The 20,916-nt window shown below is 36.1% G+C and overlaps 3 protein-coding genes, 1 long non-coding RNA gene and 1 other non-coding gene across 5 annotated transcripts; 1 reads left to right on the top strand and 4 right to left on the bottom strand.

The window, feature by feature from the left end:
- On the bottom strand, positions 1–960 carry LOC138331381 (uncharacterized). The gene has a single exon (XM_069278959.1). The coding sequence runs from the start codon at positions 958–960 to the stop codon at positions 1–3; it is 960 nt and encodes a 319-aa protein (XP_069135060.1).
- Positions 961–3,084: 2,124 nt separating this feature from the next.
- Positions 3,085–3,157, bottom strand: Trnaf-gaa (transfer RNA phenylalanine (anticodon GAA)). Its single transcript has one exon. It is a non-coding gene; the product is annotated as a tRNA-Phe (tRNA).
- A 6,034-nt stretch (positions 3,158–9,191) lies between these two features.
- LOC138331302 (uncharacterized) lies at positions 9,192–12,763 on the bottom strand. The gene is made up of 2 exons (XR_011209680.1): positions 12,439–12,763; positions 9,192–9,596 (listed from the first exon to the last, which is right to left on the bottom strand). It is a non-coding gene; the product is annotated as an uncharacterized lncRNA (long non-coding RNA).
- Positions 12,764–13,417: 654 nt separating this feature from the next.
- LOC138331300 (uncharacterized) lies at positions 13,418–15,999 on the top strand. Its single transcript, XM_069278824.1, has 2 exons — positions 13,418–13,514; positions 14,299–15,999. Exon 2 carries the CDS (start codon positions 14,300–14,302, stop codon positions 15,740–15,742), a length of 1,443 nt encoding a protein of 480 aa, XP_069134925.1. The 5' UTR covers positions 13,418–13,514; position 14,299; the 3' UTR covers positions 15,743–15,999.
- Positions 16,000–16,050: 51 nt separating this feature from the next.
- On the bottom strand, positions 16,051–20,619 carry LOC138331299 (uncharacterized). The gene is made up of 2 exons (XM_069278823.1): positions 20,479–20,619; positions 16,051–18,799 (listed from the first exon to the last, which is right to left on the bottom strand). The coding sequence occupies exon 2, from the start codon at positions 18,777–18,779 to the stop codon at positions 17,010–17,012; it is 1,770 nt and encodes a 589-aa protein (XP_069134924.1). The 5' UTR covers positions 18,780–18,799; positions 20,479–20,619; the 3' UTR covers positions 16,051–17,009.
- Positions 20,620–20,916: the final 297 nt, after the last annotated feature.

Genomic DNA, 20,916 nt, shown 5'->3' with positions numbered 1-20,916 from the left:
TCACGTGCTGTATTTCAAAACCTTCACTTTCTGGGAGCCGAACGACCCAAACACCGCCCATAAACTGCCATCAGAATCCACAGAAATACCTCTGATCACTTTAGAGTTACAGCACAGTAAACTGAGAAATTCTCCTCGATTGCTCAACAAATAAATACTACAGTTATTGTAGTCTGATATTACAACATTACCGACAGAATCGAACCCCACATCAAACGGGAAAAATGAACCTTGCTCTATTTTCTTCTTGGCAGCTTGCGAATGACGCTTTGGAACGTTGCCATGGTAACGGAACAGTTCCTGAAAATCTTTGTTCATGACAAGTACATGCGGTTCGTCCTTTCCTCCATCTATAGGCTGGTCCTGTTCGACAATGGCCACGTTGTGTGAAACACCACACTCAGAGATTTTATACGGTAGACAAATCAGTTGTCTCCTCCCTGGAATCCGGATTTTCTTCGACGCAAGGATAACTTTTCCCTCCGGAGAATATTTCGCGACCTTTTTCGCCATTCCAACAAGGATGTTTCCGTCCAGTGTTGCACATATGCACCATGGTTGATCCTCGCTTTTGAAATTCACGTTAAGATTTCCATCTGGCGTTAGCTCCATAACTGTTTTATCCTTCAAACAGCAGGCCCATAGGGTCTGAGTTTTTGGCGATACGCTGATGTCCCGTAAAGGGCTTTCATGAACAATCTCTCGCACAACCTCTCCATTTTTGTCTCGTTGTGTGACCGTTTCACTACAGTCGAAACATGTCCAGAAGCCTCCGTCTGGTGCTGGACGAACGCTTATTATATCCCCCGATACATCATATTCCGATACGACTTTTGTCTTGGGCAGAATTTTTTGTTTCTGCTTCCCAGAGGCATCATCTGAAGATGATGAATCACCATTGGAGGAAGACGACTTCAATGAAGTTCCAGAGATCCCAACGGCTTTCGGTTTCGCAGCCATAAACTTCTGATATTTTTATGCTTCAACTTCAGAAACAATCACCTGGTATACCTAGAGCCAATTCTATTCCTCGAAAGATGGCGTCAAAGAAATATTCTGTAGTTTGTCGACATGGTTCCTAGTAGGCCTCAATCACTTGAAATACCGCATAGTCCTGTCGTGCGGCCGACAGCTCTTAGATATTTCGTCGGCTCAAAGACATCGGTTCATTAGAATGTCCGTAAATGATACTAATTAAGTTGGCGTGAATCAGCATAAATTTGAAATCTAAAGTCCAGTCTGAATTCTACGTTACAGGTACAAGTACTAATATTCCTTCATAATGAATCCACAGAGTTTATTTTAGCTGTTCTTGGTAACTTCTGACACAAGCCTTCGACTTAGGTGATGAGATTCAATATACATCAATCTGTCGCCAAATTGAAATGCAACACGCGCACATTTCAACATTCCGACCAAAGGGTTTGAATTAAGTTACCCATTTATTATGATTTATCAACCATATTGCATTAAACATTGAACATTGGAAGATCGGCACCCGTGCGTTTCAACAAAGTTAAACAATGGTGAACTGTCAGGGGACGACCTATATATCTAAACAATACAACCAAGCATTGTCAACTTCGTATGACCGATTTCTCATTTGTTGAGCTACATATATCTATTTCTTCTACAAAGTATATTATCATATTATTAGCCGAATTTTATAGAATTTTCTTAAATTGAAATTTAGTGTAAATATTGTTTTTGCTATCTCGCATGTTTAATTTCGCGACCTTTATATTTAATTGTTTTAGTAAATAATTTCTATTCCTTTGTTTGATTTTTTATTTTGAGCTTTAAGAATTATTTTTCAATATAATTCCATTGAATTACACTATTCTGATCACGATTTGAATTTAATGTACCATTTGCAACTTGAAAATGTTTTATTTCGAAATCAAGCTGATAATGCTTTTCTTTACGAAAAAAAACATTATACCATTGGGCGCCTTTATACTTGTGCGCACCGTAAAGCTAACAATGCTACTTACAATGTGTAAAGGTATGCTATCGAATTTATATCTTTTATCTTGCAACAATAGTACTAAATTTTAGCCATTGTTAATTTTATATTAGATGTACAAGTACAATACGAAGTTTATCGGGACCGTGCTAGTTAACAATCGTCTGATTATCTCAAACTTCGCAATTGTTTTACCTGTAAATATAGACCACTATATACTAGTACATTTAAATGTCTTTTATAGATAGTCTAGATCATTCAATCCAAGTTGCAGACAATTTGAATTGTCTTTGTACGTATAGGTCGACCCGCAAATATTAATGTAAGTTTGGTGTGTTTTTTTGTTTTACGTCCTATTAACTGCAAGGTGGTGGAGGAAAGCCCTGAGTACTAGAGAAAAAACATCGACCAGCGGTCAATAACGGTGGCAACTGTTCCACATGGGATTCAAACTCGCGAACCAGACTCCATATCATCAATATATATATATATATATATAGAATTGAATTAATAATTGATTTTCAGTATACATGTATCAATGAATTAATATTTTGCACATTGACAATTAAAGTGTCACAAATTATAGAATCTTAAGAAACCTACAAGTTTATTACAAAGACTTATATAGTATGACGATTATACACATAGGCGGTGTACAGATTGAATGAATAAACAATTATAATCAACGAATAAAAATTGAATGGGCCTGGGCACCTTTAATTGAATTGCCCAGAAAAAAAAAGAAAGAAAAAAAGTATACATGTATAAGTTATATGTTTTGGAGAGAAAGACAATGCAAGTAAGCGAATATTTTATGAAATGAGTAAATAAATTCAAAATTATTCGATTGATAAATCTGATTAATTTATTGAAGGGTAAAAGTGCTTGAATTTATGTAAATAACGATTAATACGAATATAAACCTATTTTGGAAGATCGAGTTCATTTGGAAAAATAAATCTGACCAAATAAATTCAATTCCTTGAACTGAGCACATATGAAAAAACTATTTGTTTCATAATTTCAAAATGGTATTATTTCAGTGAGGATGTTAATATTACATGTAATTTATTTTTTTTTAAACAATATTTAAACAAAAAATGAAAAATTGAAGCGTCTGCCGAAACCCGGGATCGAACCAGGGACCTTTAGATCTTCAGTCTAACGCTCTCCCAACTGAGCTATTTCGGCTGCTTGATTATTACACACAAGATGTCGCTCAGTATAGCGGACTGCGATAACCGGTTGTAAAATATATATTTTTATGAATCTAGATGATTAATGTCCTGATTTTTAACAAAAGTAACTTTTAAGTTCATTTAAAGTGATTGTAAACAGGCCGAGAAACAGCGTAAACAGAATTGTATTGTAGCCACGTGTTTTAACTGCGCCATGTTTGCCGGTGGGCGTGGCAATTAGTTGTCTATCAAAGATACAAAACACAACATTGATGCCGATGTTGTTTGATAAAGGCGTTTTTATGAATCTTAACAACTGTTAGGTTGTCTAGTCGTGTATGGTTAATTTTGTTATAGTCGAGTACCCACATGTACCGTAACGGACGTACATATGCAGCGCTGTATTAAATTCCTACTGACAGAGACATAGATAGTCTATTTTATCAATGTCTCTGCTACTGAAAATCTACGTAAAATACATAATGATGTACTTCATGTCTGTATAGATATCTAGTGAAGTCTGTATATATAGTGAGCTTTTTTTGTAAAATAGACATTAGAGATAATATTTCAGGTATTAGTCATGTACTAGTTAGGCCAAAAAGTATGCCTGTTTAGGATTACATTTGCAAAAAAAAAATAGGATCGGTAGGTCGGGAGGACATATTATTTTTTTGGCCTTAATTATTGCAGCCGAAGTTCCACATATTCTAGATACTCTATTATAGAGGATATGACAATTTACATCTGTCAGATGAAATAGTTAGCTAGAGCTGACATAAACATTTACTGTACACGTATGTAGTCACCTTACCCAAAGAACACAACATAGATAAATTATGTGTTATGACGAACACAGGGATCTGAGAATTAGTTACAGATTATATAATCATGGACCCACGTACCAGAGTGCCCTAAGACCATTTTTAGACGATTTAGAGGTCTAGATATAAAAAAACGGTAAAAATCATACAGACGAATTGTCGTTTTACATGTAAATTAGATGTTGCTACAGTATAGAAGTAAGTAATCCACTCACCAGAACGTTTGAGCTTCTAATTTAACTTCAAGTTAAAAATATATATAAAAAAAAATTAATTGCATCCCTCAAAAATTCCGTGGCACTATATCCTATATGGAATGAAGTGCTGATTGCGCATGACCTAAAGGCAAAATAAATTATTTTATTTTATTTTTTGTGTTAATTAGACTTATGTATACACGATTAAACACTAATTATTGTTCAAATGATCAATATCATTTATGCTCTGTCGGCGATGGATCATCTTTAATGTTGTCATATATCCTCTATGGAACACAGTGAAAATAAGGATCGCTGTGTAGTTTAATCAGATTGGAGTTCCACAAGGCCTTCATTATTTTGATTACATCTTGTACTTATTGGCATGGACATACATGTTCTTGCTTCTTGGTTTATTTGCTCTAACATATTAGTTTCACATATTGTCTACAATTAATATCTATCATAGTTTCACGCACACAGGGACCTGGCACAATTTTCTAACAAAAAATATATTATAATATCTATATCTGTTGGTTAGAAATACGTGCCGGTTCCCTGTATTCACGCACATATTCTTAAACTGGTTAAGTAAAATTGGGTCCGGAATTACTTTTGAAATAACGATATTTTGTTTTATTGTGGAAAACCCAGCTTATTTGATATAGTTATGAATTTATATATCACCTACTGAAGGTATGAAGATGTTACGAGCATATTCTTTATATGTTAAGTGATGTTACATGGAGTAAAATATTATTTATCAAAAAAAATCCTTAAAAATCCGGAATATTAAGTCGTTAATACATATCTTTAAGCTACCCTGGAAGAAAAATTAACCCAGGTGACATATGATTTTTATGCGGTTTTTGTGATCAGGGTATACCTAAAATCAAAATGTCAAAAAATGAAACGAAATCCCTGAGAGGAATCTAGAAGGGACGGTCTACCTTAAGTAAACTTTCCTATAATCAAAAGATAATTTTTTTGCTAATACGTTCTTTAATCGTTGGGGAACTTTTCTTCTCATTACTGATATACAACATGCACTGAAGATGCATATTATGATTACTATGATTCAAATGTTGTCCCTTCTAATTAATAATGTCTATTAATTATAATACTTATGTAGCTTCGAGCTGACCGAGATCCATACAGAGAATATATAATATATCCGCTGTTCTATATCCATATATAGAACAGCGGATAATTAACACTAATAGATACGCCAATTTTTTTTTTTCTTTTCTGTCTCATCTAAATAAAGCAAAAAAATGTATGTTTCAGATACCCTACCTACCCTAGCTAGTTTTTACCTCCGATCCAAGCTATTTTATCACTCTTTTCCAAAACAAAGATGTAGTGCGTGAGTTTTCAGCTTAGATTTTTACACTTGCTTCAAGTATATAAGTTAAATTATAGCAATGAGAAATAAAAAAATTTTAACCAGCCTGAAAGACAATTACTTTGTAATGTAGCGATAAAGCATCTGAACCCTCCTCTTCCTCAAAAAAAAAAAAAAAAAAAAAGAATTAAATAAAAAAAAAAATCCCGATGACCTACCCTTTTTTTCCCAGTCATGTAACCTGAAACATGTATGTAAATGTTTCCTCTACAGAATCTCCTGAAAACCTTGACAGTGTCGGGTCTCGGTTCCGTCTTCTCCTTTAGAATAGCCATGATCCCCAAGTTATCGATAAGATTTTCTTTGCAGAATTCTAATACTAGGTTATCTCCCCTAGTTTGGAAACTTTGAATCAGCTGCATACAAAAATTATCAAACCAAATTTTGCGTGAAATTTCAACATTCTAGAGACTGGTGGCCAGCCTAAATCTCCTGGTTTGCAACACGCTTTGTGTTTACCCAGATAAACGAATACTGTGATCCACGCACAGGGATCTGGTAAGTTAGTTTGTATTTTATATTTGGTCAGGGGATCCAGAACCTGAAGTTTCCATAGACCTTTTTTTTTTTTTTTTTAGACTTTTTTAGATATATGCATATACTGTACGCCATGTGACAAACCTTACATTCTGGACTTAAAACGATTAAAATAATTTATATATATATATATTCAATGTAACTAATTATCATATCCCTTTGACTTTGATTATGCTTGAAATGAAATATTAGAGATTTAGATAGTTTTATCTAAATCTATGATATTACCTATGCCCGGTACATACATTATATTTTCGGCCTGGATTGAACATCAAAATTTCAAAAAATTCTCAAAATAAACTTTTAGCTCTCCAAAACACAAATTACAAGAAAATGTTTTATTTTTATTCTTTGGCCACATGTTCTGACTGAATGCAACTTGCGAAAGTAACTTGATCAATTTTCTGAACAATTGGATGTGATTAATATTGAATTTGACTTAAAAATTAACATGAAATCTTAAACAAGAGGCCCAGAGGGCCTGTATCGCTCACCTGGTTTGTAATGCCAAGTAATGTTCTGAATACAGGTTCATTGTTTCTTTTCTGAAGGAATTTTAATATTAACCTCTAAATCCCCTATTAGGCCCCACCCCTCCTGCCCCCAGGGGGTCAGAGCCAAAATTTATACAAGTTCTGTTCCCCTTCCCCCAAGGATGTTTGTGGCCAAATTTGGTCACAATCCAAGCAAAACTCTAGGACAAGTAGCAATTTATAGGATTTACCTCTATTTCCCCTATTGGGCCCCATCCATCCCCCTGGGGGGCCAGAGCCAAAACTTATACAAGTTCTGTTCCCCTTCCCCAAGGTTTGTGGCCAATTTGAGAACCTGTGACTAAAAGGATTTACTATTTCCCCTATTGGGCCCCGCCCCTCCAGCCCCGGGGGGCCAGAGTTATGTTCCCCCTTTCCCCAAGGATGTTTGTGCCCAAATTTGGTTACAATCCCTGCAGAACTCTATGACTAGTAGCGATTTAAAGGATTTACCTCTATTTCCCCTATTGGGCCCCGCCCCTCCTGCCCCCGGGGGTCAGAGCCAAAATTTATACAAGTTCTGTTCCCTTCCCCCAAGATGTTTGTGGCCAAATTTGGTTACATTCCATTCACAACTCTATGACTAGTAGCGTTTTAAAGGATTTACCTTTATTTCCCCTATTGGGCCCCGCCCCTCCTGCCCCTGGGGGATCAGAGTCAAAATTTATACAAGTACTGTTCCCTTCCCCCAAGGATGTTTGTGGCTGATTTACAATCCATGCCAAACTCTAGGACAAGTAAAATTTAAAGGATTTACTATGATTTCCCCTATTGGGCCCCGCCCCTCCTGCCTCCGGGGGATCAGAGCCAAAATTTATACAAGTTCTGTTCCCCTTCCCCTAAGGATTTTGTGGCCAAATTTGGTTACAATCCATGCCAAACTCTAGGTCAAGTAGCGATTTATAGAATTTACCTATGATTTCCCTATTGGGCCCCGCCCCTCCTGCACCCCGGGACCAGAGCCAAATTTATTGAAACTCAGTTTTTATTCTCCCAATGATGCTTCTGGCCAAATTGTTACAATCCATGCCAAACTCTAGGTCAAGTAGCGATTTATAGGATTTACCTCTATTTCCCCTATTGGGCCCCGCCCCTCCTGCCCCCGGGGGGGTCAGAGCCAAAATTTATACAAGTTCTGTTCCCCTTCCCCCAAGGATGTTTGTGGCCAAATTTGGTTACATTTCATTCAGAACTCTATGACTAGTAGCGATTTAAAGGATTTACCTCTATTTCCCCTATTGGGCCCCGCCCCTCCTGCCCCGGGGGGCCAGAGCCAAAATTTATACAAGTTCTGTTCCCCTTCCCCCAAGGATGTTTGTGGCCAAATTTGGTTCCAATCCATGCAGAACTCTATGACTAGTAGCGATTTAAAGGATTTACCTCTATTTCCCCTATTGGGCCCCGCCCCTCCTGCCCCCGGGGGATCCAGAGCCAAAATTTATACAAGTTCTGTTCCCCTTCCCCCAAGGATGTTTGTGGCTGATTTTGGTTACAATCCATGCCAAACTCTAGGACAAGTAGCGATTTAAAGGATTTACCTCTATTTCCCCTATTGGGCCCCGCCCCTCCTGCCCCCGGGGGGTCAGAGCCAAAATTTATACAAGTTCTGTTCCCCCTCCCCCAAGGATGTTTGTGGCCAAATTTGGTTACAATCCATGCAGAACTCTAGGACAAGTAGCGATTTATAGGAAATGTTGACGGACGGACGGACGACGGACGACGGACGCCGCGCCATGACATAAGCTCACCGGCCCTTCGGGCCAGGTGAGCTAAATTATGGATATACATAAATGTAGCTACTTCTGCACGTGTACCCAGTACATTATATATATAAACCCCAAATTGTACCAGAAATCAGAATCAGTTGAATAATTTTTTCTTTATTTTTTTTTTATTTTGGTAAATGTATTACCTGTTATGACAATGGAAAACTTAAAAACGCATCACCTAAGTATAATCTTCCTGGAAGCTTTCACGGAAGTCGGAAGACAGGACTTTTTTTTCTCATAAGTAAAATTGACCCATGAAGACTATGCAGATTCTGCAATATCTAGAAGTCAAGATGGATATTTTTGAAATGCTTTGTCATTTTGAACCTTCTTAACTCTTCTGTGACCTTTTAAGAGTTAAAGACCAATTAATTCATATTCCTTTAGCCATGGCATGGAAGAATTCTACAAAATTTTAATAATTGAAATGATTTAGTAATTTTAGACAGTGAAAATGCCCAAAATCTAAATTGTTCTAAATATGGTGGACAACACACGATGATCTGCAGTAACATACAAAAGAGAGAATTATAGAATAGGTCACCTGAAATGAGTCTAAAAGCACATGGCCATCTGGTAAAATGGACTTTAAAGTAATAAAATTCCTCCAAACTACCATCTTAGATTATCACAAATCTTGAAAATCATAAGATGATCCGAAAACTGTTGCTGGTAAACTATACCCACTCCCATTACTATAGAGTGTTTTTTTATTTGGAGAGGTGACTTACAAAATACAAACTGATTTGTAAACATAACTAAATAACAACTGAACAAATATACTAGTTTAAACAAATTGTAATCAAAAACTTCAAATGTCTATTTTTACAAAGATCTTCATATGATGATTTATAAACACAGCTGTCTGTTGTTTCCATCTGTATTCAGAATAACCAAAACAGTCCTTGATAAATTCTATAAATCAACACTTTTCGGAAAAGATTTGCTAGGAATAGTTCAACTTCTCAAATTAAAATTGTAAATTGTTCTCTGTGTTTTCTTTTCCCTATTTTTATCCGTGGCATTGATGTAAAGCCACTTCACAAATAGTCCTTTCTTCCCAGGATGTCCATTGGCACAGTTCTTTATTCTTCATTCACACACCACAACTTTCATTCCATAAAATATATAATGTTGACAGGTCGTTATTCATCATCATACAAATGCTTGATGTCCTTCCACTGCCTCTGAAAAATGTAAAAAAGAAAAAGTTAAAAAAAAGTCAATTTATTCATTAACGTTTAAAAGCTCAATACATTTCTTAAACAAAAACAAAAAGTTGATAACGGGAATAAATAATTAACTCACGTACCACATGATACCTATAAAGTTTGTGCGGGATTATTGTTTCTATTGGTGATGGAATGATATCAGTAATGATATCCCATGCTAATGTCATTTCAAAGGGAAGATTACAAATACCGTATTTGCCGTAATTAGCGCCCCCGTCACTTAATCTAAAGGGGGTGCTTATTAATGCAGCAAAATGTAAGATGTGGACCAAAAAAGGCAACCATATTTTAAATCTTTCTGTACTCATGGAGCATAGAACTTTTACAGTTAACATGCATATGACTTTTATCATGTGAGGCACATTGTTGTCATAATTAACATGTAAAAAACACGCTATTTTATGTAATATGGGATGTAATGCTGATGTTAGAGGCATCACATGTTGTAAAACTTTGTTGAGATGGGGGCTTTTATACAACTTCAACTCTTCTTCAGAAAAGGGGAGGTGTGCTTATAGGGGGAGGGGCGCTAATAACGGTAGTTATGTTCCGTCATCACTGGAAATACTAGCCCCGGACAAACATTATAGGGTATCATGTGGTACATGAATTAGTCCATTTATGTCAGAACAGCTATATTCATATATAGCCTACGATGAAGTTTCAAAACCACACAAGTGATAGACCATACAACTTTAAGGCCTTGCCTTCAGTTATTTATTATAGTGGTACACTTGGTATTCCACTATAACAGTGGAATCATGACTTCTCCTCGACTTGTTAATTCAACATATATCATATGATATCAGAGACTTAGATATAATAGGGACAAGCAGGTAGTGCTGTTCTCGCGATATCTCGTACACACCTATTGTTACAATAGACGGAAGATCAGTTACTGCAAGACTAAGCTACGCGGTTGCGCACTAATCGGAAACTGTGTTTCCATAGCGACACGTGCCGTGATGGCGTCTGCTGTCTGTACACATGTGACCTTGTTAGTGTCACCGTATATACAGGTAAATGAAAAACATGGTACTGGCGACAGTTGGCTGTGTGTATTGTGCAGCCGTCTGTGGATGTCACCCAAGATGATGTAAGTATTGTCAAATGATGAAAAACCACCATTCACGTAAAGAAAGTCATCTTAAACACGGGTTTGTCTCACAATGTTCATCTTGTTTACATTATGTCGTCGGATTTTCTGTCTTGGGATGATGATACAGATTTAGATATTTTGTTAGAGGAATACACAGACAACGATAGAACATTTTTATAGTGATAGTGACTTTGAAGATCCTACACCTCGCAAAAAAGAAAAGTTAGAGAAACCTGCATCCAGGCCTACCATTATCAAGAATACTAGACCAGTGTACGTGTGTCCTGTGTGTCATAGACATTATTTGTCCATAGCATGGTTTCGTGGGCATACGATTAAGAAACACCAAAAATATGGTTTGAAAGGTGATCTTTAAATTTAATTATATAACAACAACAGTATAGTCTAGCTTGAAAAAATAAAATTCATTAAGTTTTTGAATTTTCAAAAAAAATGTTAATTTTGATAATTTTAACACAAGCTAAAATGAAAGGACTATTCCCTTTATATCTTTAAAAAATTATATAGTTTAAACAAACATATACATTGTATAGTACCTGGTCTGGCTATAAATGGTATGATTTATGAATACAAATACATAAAATCAATCAAATAATTGAATTGTTGTAAAATAATACATCTAATTTGTGTACTTTAAAATGTATTGTAAAGATCATAAAGGTGTGCTTTCACAATACCTGCAATACAAGTTTATTTGAATTTTATTTTAAAGATGCTCCGCTGACAAATGGTATTTTTTCATTATCAAAGACAGGAGCAGACGATTTAATATTTTTCTTCAGTTACAAAAGTTACTTACTTTACACCATTACCACTGTTGAAAAGTTTGAGCTTCTAATTTTATTTCAAGTTGAAAATATGAAAAATAATTAATTGCATCCCGAAAAAAATCTGTGACACTATATCCTATATGGAATGAAGTACTGATTGCGCATGCACCAAAGGCAAAATAAATTGTTTTATATTATTTTTTGTATTAATTAGACATACATTTACATGATTAAACACCAATTATTGTTCAAATAATGAATATCATTTATGCTCTGTCGGCGGTGGAGCATCTTTAATATTTTAACTTCTAAGCGAAAAGCATTTTAGTTTAATTAAATGTTTATAAAATACCTGTAACTGTGAGGCTGTCATGTCATTTTAGTGTGACGGTGTCCACTGTATGTTAGTAATAGTATAATGTCATAAAATTTTGATGAATTGGAATAAGAATTTTTCTTATAAGATAGACTGTTTAGGTACAAAAATGTTTGAATCATGCCGCAACATTTCCTTCCTAGGGAGGGAAACTCAGAATATTCCTATTTTAGTATTTTCTCATTCTTATTATATCTAAGTCTCTGATGATATACAAAAAAAACCTATAATAATGTACACCAGCACAGCTGATATTAGGGAAGAGGTAGCCACTTTCAAATTCCTATTTGAAATGAACTGGCAGAAAATGCCCCCCTCCCCCACTTTCCTTGTCGACGTAATGCTGTGGAACGAATAAATGTAAGAGATCTAGAGTGACCAATCACTTAATGGGACACTTATTATAAACTAGATTGATTCAAGTCATCATGGTTATTACAGATTCCCGATACCTAGTACGAATAAAGCCGGCATCGTACTAACACCAAATTTTGATTTGTGAAGGACATGAGGGTCATGATGTAAACTTACCCCCTTGTTAACGCGGTCAAAGAGGCTATTGGCTCCTGAGTTCCAGAAAGTCTCAAACGCAACCGCAGCAACGCATGTTGTGACAGCAAACGTTGAAGCTCGTGCGAAGAATGTGCTGTATGCCCACTTTACTAACTGCATCTCGTCGGTTTGGTTTCGACGGACATGTAAAAATACCGGAACTGACTGCGTAGAAATATTTATAATTTCCGTATTGATGAAACATACACATTGCTTATTTTATGCTTCAAATTTACACAACAATAAATATTCATTAAGCACTTACATTAATAAATAGTGTAAAGTATTATTTGCCAGCTAATTCTATTTAATAGTTAGATAGATCTATTTTATATCCGCGCAGTGATATTGGAGTTGGCGGTAAATAATGAATAATGATAGGTCACGCGCAACTAATGTACAGGCTCCTATATATATTCTATTTAAAAATAATTTCAATGGACATGTCACATTAAATTGAAGGTAACTGATATAATCAATTAAATTAAATAAGACACCATATTGATCAGAAATAATTATAATTGTATCTAATTAAAAAGTTTACATTTAACACATACAATTTAATAATTAAGGCAAAGCCTGGTAAGAGCGAAGCTCATTTGATTTGTGAAGAAATTGCTTATAGGTTATCGAATTTAAGTGATATACCGTATTATTCATATATTTTTTTACAGACATGAATAAAATCTTGACATGGATAGATCTTGTTGTTTCATTTATAGTGTAGTTTGCGTCCGAATACATGTTACACGCACCACGGACGTTTTTTCAATTTTCAACGTTTCATATCAATTATTTCGAGGATGGCAATAGGGTAAAACAACAGAATGATTCGGACTAATTTAAGTTTTTACTTGCACACGAACTCTTCTTTGCGGCCACTTCACATTGAATAAACGCAATCCATTCTTTTTTAGAGTTATCTTCCCTTTCCGCGAAGCCCGAACACTTCCGGGTAGTACCGGTATATATTTCTGCGTCTGCTGGCCGTGAGCTGTCAACCGGTATTTGGATTTTCGATAATAAAACTGTATATCTTTTGTTCTTCAATGCAGGTACGTAGTATATGATTTTATTCATGCAAATGATATCGTTGATTAGAAATTATTTAAAATGTTTTGTTTTTTCACTGTAACGCAGTGTATAACGTTACGGTATACAGTAGATATGGACCGGTGTTTGTTTTCTTATATACTGATCTGTGATCAATGATATTTCGTAAGTAAAACGCTTTCCACTGTGAATAATCGCGATGTGTACTTCCTTTTTTCTTGTCAATATAGATGTAAATGTCTACAACATATTAACGACTGTTATCGTTCATACACGGATATACAACACGGATACCAATATTGATCAGATTTACATCGTAGATTTATCAACATCTAATAAGCCTGTTTTGTCAGAAACCATGCCATAATCTATTGAGTTGGACCAGATATATTAATTTATTACGTGTTCAAAGGGATATGACATAGTGTGTGACTATATGAGATATTTGAAAACCACAGGTGTCTGACGTGACCATATACACACCTACTGTGCATGTATTCATAAAGGTTGTAGTCTACCTGTACTGTATGTATCCTAGGTGACAACTCATTTTTATGGTTGCCTGGTACCAGTCCTTGGGAATATGTAGTAATTGGCTATAAATATTTGCTACATGTGTTTCTTTTTTAAACAAACACTGATCAGTAGCAAATTAGAAAAGATTAAATAATTAATTATCATTAAAGGTGTACTTAAAATGATTCATTTTATAACTGCAACCCCTTTAAAACTTAGCTTAGAACTACACATTTTTTTCATACATTCTTTACAATTAATATTTTCCAGAATGGGAAAGAAATATTGTTGTATTCCTGGATGCTCCAATACATCAGATACTATCCAAAATGGTTCTAAAGTCATCATGCGTCGATTCCCAATGTCTGAGAAAAAAACACACATCAGGCGCCTGTGGATTTCACGTGTGAATAATGTGAGGTCAGATTTTTCATTGAATGACAACACAAGAATCTGCAGTGCCCATTTTGATGGTCCTTTTGACGAGACATCTATCCCGACCATTTTTCCATCAAAACCAAAGACACCAGCAAAACCCAGAAGACCTCTGATAAGACACACCACTGAAGAAAATTGGACAGACAACATAGAGAATATCTCGGACCAAGAACTTACTAGGCCTAGTCTCAGCATAGAAACTCAGACAGACCCTATAACTGTTAGAGACTATGGAATCAATACATCTCCCAAACCTGTAATGGTAGACAGAGGGATACAGGTGGGGTCACCATTCTCTTCAGTAAGTCAAAACATTCAGACAGACCTACCTAGAATGACAGTGGAAGACATCAGGAATGATGACAACAAAGTCAAATTCTACACAGGTTTTATCAAATTCGAAGTGTTTTGGTTATTTTTTCAGACACTCTTAAAGCATGGGGCAGATAGACTAAATTACTGGGAAGGAGAGAAGAGGTCTATGGGTAACAAACCCTATCAGGAACAATCAGGTGTGGACAAACCGGGAAGAAAACGCTTTCTTCGTCCAATCGACGAATTTCTTATGGTGTGTATGAGGTTGAGACTAGGACTACTTCAGGAACATCTAGCTGATATATTCCGTGTGTCAGAGACAACAGTGTCCCGTATCATGAACACGTGGATAAATTTCATATATGACCACAGTTTGTCATTAGTAGCATGGCCTAGCCGTGAACAGATATTAAGTAATTTACCTCGTCTTTTTCTCAATCATCCACAAACAAGAGTTGTTGTAGATTGTACAGAATTTTTCACTGAAAAACCTTCATCTTTGACAGCACAGTGGCTGACCTGGTCAGAATATAAACATTCCAATACTTTTAAAGTATTGATTGGTGTTGCTCCTAATGGCATGGTGACATTTGTATCAAGGTTATGGGGTGGCAATGTATCAGACAGACATATAACACAACATGACGGTTTCCTACCTAAACTCTCTGCTGGAGACATTGTAATGGCAGACAAGGGCTTTACTGTGGAGGACTTATTACCTGTTGATGTTGGACTCAATGTACCACCTCGAGTATCGAGTAAACATCAGATGTCTTCTGCTGAGTTTTTTAAAACAAATAACATTGCTTCTGCAAGAATTGTTGTTGAAATGAAAATGGAGCAGCTAAAAAACTATAATATTGTTAATTCTACTCTTCCTCTGAGCGAGGCACACTTGGCAGAGCAAATGGTCCTGATTTGTGCTGCATGGACGAATCTTTTACCGCCACTTTTACAATAAACAATAAAAAATGTAATGTGCTACCGTGAATTGTGTCGTGTTAAAATTAAAATCTTCCAGGCCTTTTCTGTAGTTTGAAAATGGGACCCATTAACTGTCAATATTTTAAAGGTGTAAAATGATAAAATTGGTAGTTGATAAGCAAGCTGTAATTTCATTGTTTTTAAAATAAATCTGATGTATCAATTGGGGGGGAAATATACACATTTTGAGGATTTTCAAGAGAGAACGGACCCCTATATCAACACTACAGAATAGGCCCTGTTACAAACCACAATGCAGCAGCATAGAAAAGAAAGAAAGCAGTATTATAAAAATACTAAATGTATTTATAGATCTTCATGATTTTAAATTTGTATGTATTACTAGGGAGTGTCTACCAAAAATGACATCTCAAATTCTCAATACAGATTCATCGCAAAGAAGCGGGTACCTTATAAGTTGTGATTGGTATATTACTATATATCCCGATCATAAGTGTCTTGTCCTACTAAATTACATCAGTATTCATATGTTATACCATCACACAGTGTCCATACATTATATCACCACACAGTGACCATACATTATAGCACCACACACTGACACAGTGACCATACATTATAGCACCACACACTGACACAGTGACCATACATTATAGCACCACACACTGACACAGTGACCATACATTATATCACCACACACTGACACAGTGACCATACATTATAGCACCACACACTGACACAGTGACCATACATTATAGCATCACACAGTGACCATACATTATAGCATCACACACTGACACAGTGACCATACATTATAGCACCACACACTGACACAGTGACCATACATTATAGCACCACACACTGACACAGTGACCATACATTATAGCACCACACACTGACACAGTGACCATACATTATAGCATCACACACTGACACAGTGACCATACATTATAGCATCACACACTGACACAGTGACCATACATTATAGCACCACACACTGACACAGTGACCATACATTATAGCATCACACAGTGACCATACATTATAGCATCACACACTGACACAGTGACCATACATTATAGCACCACACACTGACACAGTGACCATACATTATAGCATCACACAGTGACCATACATTATAGCATCACACACTGACACAGTGACCATACATTATAGCACCACACACTGACCATACATTATAGCATCACACACTGACCATACATTATAGCATCACACACTGACACAGTGACCATACATTATAGCATCACACACTGACACAGTGTTCATACATTATTCAACAATGGTTTTCCACGTTTCACTCTTCTTGTGAATATTTCTGGAAGGACAGCATGCAGGTAAAAGTCTGTAAGTTTTGGTAGTATGCTTCTCCACATGGTCTCGGAGAAGCTGATGCGTTCCACACTAATCCCCTTTTTGGTCCATATCACAAAATCTGCCCATTCCAGTTCATATATTGCCATCTGACCTTGAACTTGGTACATGTATTTATGGCTGTCTTTCAATTTTAAGCTTCCTTCCACGACTGAACAATAGAAGTTCTTGTCTCTTGCACACTCCACTGGTTCTCGGGACCGCCATGGAAGATCATCATCAGCTGCTCCATATGGACATTTTATCTCCACAATTCCGGTGCCACATTCAGAACAGTTGACCTGGGCATCAATGCTAGCACCAAGGAAAGGGTACCTGGGGTTGACGTAAAGTCCTCGGCTTTCGATCTCAACATTTTCACATCTCTTTAAGTGATAGGCAGTGTATTCTGTTAATGCCTGGCCCTCAAATTCTCTGCCATGTACCAAACTTTTGACTCTGTTTGTTTTTGAGTTGCTGTCATATCCAAACAGTCTGTATAACAGTTTATCTGGATTATCAGTACGACGTTTAACAACATCAGCTATGTTTGAAGCTGTAACTAGATTTCGTCGAGCCTCTACCCAGTTTTGGTTACAGTGCTGTCCCCTCGTAGCTATTTCTACTTTCTCTGACATACTACTGTCTAATGAGATGTTGTCTAGAAAAGATCTAAACACCACCATACACTCCTCAGAGTGAATGTCAATGCTATCCCTGTACATAAATGGAGGCAGATACATGTCTAGAAAGGCACTTATGTCTGTTTGCACCATCCGCATTGTCTTATAAAGAACACATTCTGGGTAGATGCTTTCCAAGCCATCAAGAAGCTGTGAAAGGAACAGGTCACCATCATCTTGACATGGCCCAGCCTTGTAAATACTTGGATATGGTTTGGTCTTCAAATTGCCACTTTCTTTCTCAGTTTTTCTAAAAGAAATGTCACAGACTCTCTTGGGACTCGGTTTTCTTATAATTGGTCTTGGCCGATCCCACTTACATTCATTTGATGTGCATGAATCCTTGGTTTTTACTAAGGTATACAAAAGTGCTCCTACATGTGCACATAGTCCAGCTGTTCCAGCTTTACAGTTACAAAATGCCTGAATAATATATCCAGACTTCTTTGATAAACAAACATTCAAATTGTAATGTTTTGCTGATTTCCCCAGATTTCCAACTTGGACAGATGTTCTCATGGATGGAAGACATTCTGCTTTCACATAGCAGTATTCAGTATCATGTGAAATGATGTTGTAGTTGATATTTCTGACAAATCCCTCATTGCAAAGTCGCTTGGCCTTTTTCATGTGCCTCTCAAACCGCAAACTTGTTCCAGTTATTGGATTCTTCTGATACAAAAAGTAATTATCAACATCTCTCATCTCTAACGGTGGAATGTCTGAAGAATTCAATACTTTCCATGCACTGTCCACTTTGTTAATAGGTAGAACTTCCAGGTTATCGTTTTGTGTTGCATTGACACCCTCATCACTGTCAGATTCCATGCTATGGCTCATTGCTCTGAAAACTCTGTTAACCAAAACTTTCTTTACACCACTTTTCTTCAACTTGTGCTTCACAAGCCATTCTTGTAACTTGGTATATTTCCACTTTTGTATATCTTCAAGCGACGGAAAAGCTGGTTGTTGTTCAAAATCTGAGTCAGGTTCGTCCATCTCTACAATAATGGTTACACCTAAACAATAAACAGAAAAACAAAATAAATTCATAGTTACACATTAGGTTTGAAGTATTTGACTGAAGCCTAAAATAAAAATATGTGTTTCGATATCCGCTAAAACTGTGCCTGCCTTGTTTTTTGCCTAACCTGAATAATTAAAATTAACTTTATTTCTTTTACATCGATGACGAAACAAGTTATACAATTAATGCAAATTACTCTTGATGACCCAGATGTAAGAACATGAGGGTCTTAGTGTTGGAGGAAACCGGAAAGCCCAGAGGAAAACACATAATCGGACAGGTGATCCTTAACCTTTTCACATCTGTGGCGGGGATCAAACCCCCAGCCGGCTAGGTGAAATGCTAGTGGCTTACCACTACACCACCCCATCACCCTAACCCGAATAATTAGATTTAAGTGACTGGTTGGGCTATCTTTGAAACTCAATATATCAATCATTTACTTAACTCATTATAAGCTGTGGGCATTTAAAAGCAGTGTTTGGGTCTAGTATAATAAAACTATGGCCCAACAGGAATCAAAAGTCTTTATAATATCACTCAGGTACAGGTAGGTAATTTGTAAGTTTTGACAGACACATTAGGAGGTCTAGACTACATGTAAGTGTGTGCACCGGTGGGGGTATGACCAAGTGTTCCTTAGCAAGTTGATAGTTCAGTTAAGACAGTAAGAAAATAGCAACAAGTACCTAGCTTCTATGTCATAAAATATATATATGTCGGATTCCAAAAAAGAGACATGTTCTTTTTGAAACAGTGTAAATATACATAATTAGTGTGATAGATGTACATGTCTCCATTAATTCTGACAAATATGGTCGGATATTAAAGAATGTTGGTGAAGTCATATTTGATTGAATAGTGTACATGTATGTACAATTAAAAAAAAATCCATGCTTGAATAATTATTGTGCCTTAAATTCTATTTGACAGACCAGAAAAAAATGTTTATCATTAAAGAAAGTTTATAAAGCTAATGTGCAATGTAAATGTTTAAATTAAGAAAGTTACCCGAGATATATACGGGTATAACTATGAGTGTACTGCATGTTATACTTCTGATCACCACTACACAGTTTAATACACAACTATATACCACCTGTGTGTGCACAGTCTAGTACACATACCTGTGTATTGACCATGGCAGGAGCGTGTCAGTGTCGCACATGTCACCAGATAATACACAATTTGCAAGGTATCAGAATTTATTCAGGGGTTTGTTGTGTTTCTTTATTACTCTTAGCACAAATTGATATTTGTAGTAATGCTAACAGTCATCTGTTGCGTAATCAGGTAATAAATAAATGTCCGATATGACCTGAATCAGATGATATTTACACATGTTATATTGTATCATTGATACTATCAGTGTTGTATGTCACTATGATATGATGAACAGATTGATCATGAATATCAATGAAAATGTTGGTGCCGTTTTATCAAACGCTTTTCATTAGCGTAAAATAACAAAACGGATGTGTCAGTTTTTATTTTAAAACTATGGCCCAGTCATATATCAATGTTACAGACTGTATTGACACCTTTATGATAAATACGTGTCCCAATGTGATATGGCCAGTGGCAGTAATGTATTCAGCCCCGGATACTTTACAAAGTTCTCGTGTATTTGCGCTAATAATCTACAAATTGCGCAGTATTAATTAAACTTACCTGATGACGAAATCAACAAGACGTCTCTGGCCACTTATCCAAGTGTGAAGTGGATTAGTCATACTACCCGGAAGTGTAAAACGACCCGCCCTCTCGCGGTTAATCAAGTTAGATAACTCCAAATACTTGCATTGCGGAACCGGCCCAAATTCTTTGTATCCATCTAACCTACATTATATAGACCTAACAGTTAAAGTTAATTAGGAAGTTAAAATATAAAATCAAATCTTCATATGGATGACGGGGATCTGAGAATTAGTTACAATTTATATCAATATATAAAATCGATAAAAATCATATTCTATATTGTACTACACATGTAGGTACAGATATCGATATCTGAACATCATCCAGTTTTTCATGTACTCAAGTTTTGAAGTGGATACATATATGTAGGATTCTTTCTTTTCTTTTGTTTTCAATTTAGAATGATTTAAT

This window comes from Argopecten irradians, chromosome 9 (genome assembly GCF_041381155.1).
Source record: "Argopecten irradians isolate NY chromosome 9, Ai_NY, whole genome shotgun sequence".
NCBI classification, from domain to species: domain Eukaryota; kingdom Metazoa; phylum Mollusca; class Bivalvia; order Pectinida; family Pectinidae; genus Argopecten; species Argopecten irradians.
The sequence above is the reverse complement of the archived record's forward strand: the minus strand, read 5'-3'. Positions and strand labels throughout refer to the sequence as shown.

Coding starts and splice junctions, on each gene's coding strand:
- LOC138331299 (XM_069278823.1), bottom strand. CDS start 18,779: ATGGACGAACCTGACTCAGATTTTGAACAACAACCAGCTTTTCCGTCG.
- LOC138331381 (XM_069278959.1), bottom strand. CDS start 960: ATGGCTGCGAAACCGAAAGCCGTTGGGATCTCTGGAACTTCATTGAAG.
- LOC138331300 (XM_069278824.1), top strand. CDS start 14,300: ATGGGAAAGAAATATTGTTGTATTCCTGGATGCTCCAATACATCAGAT.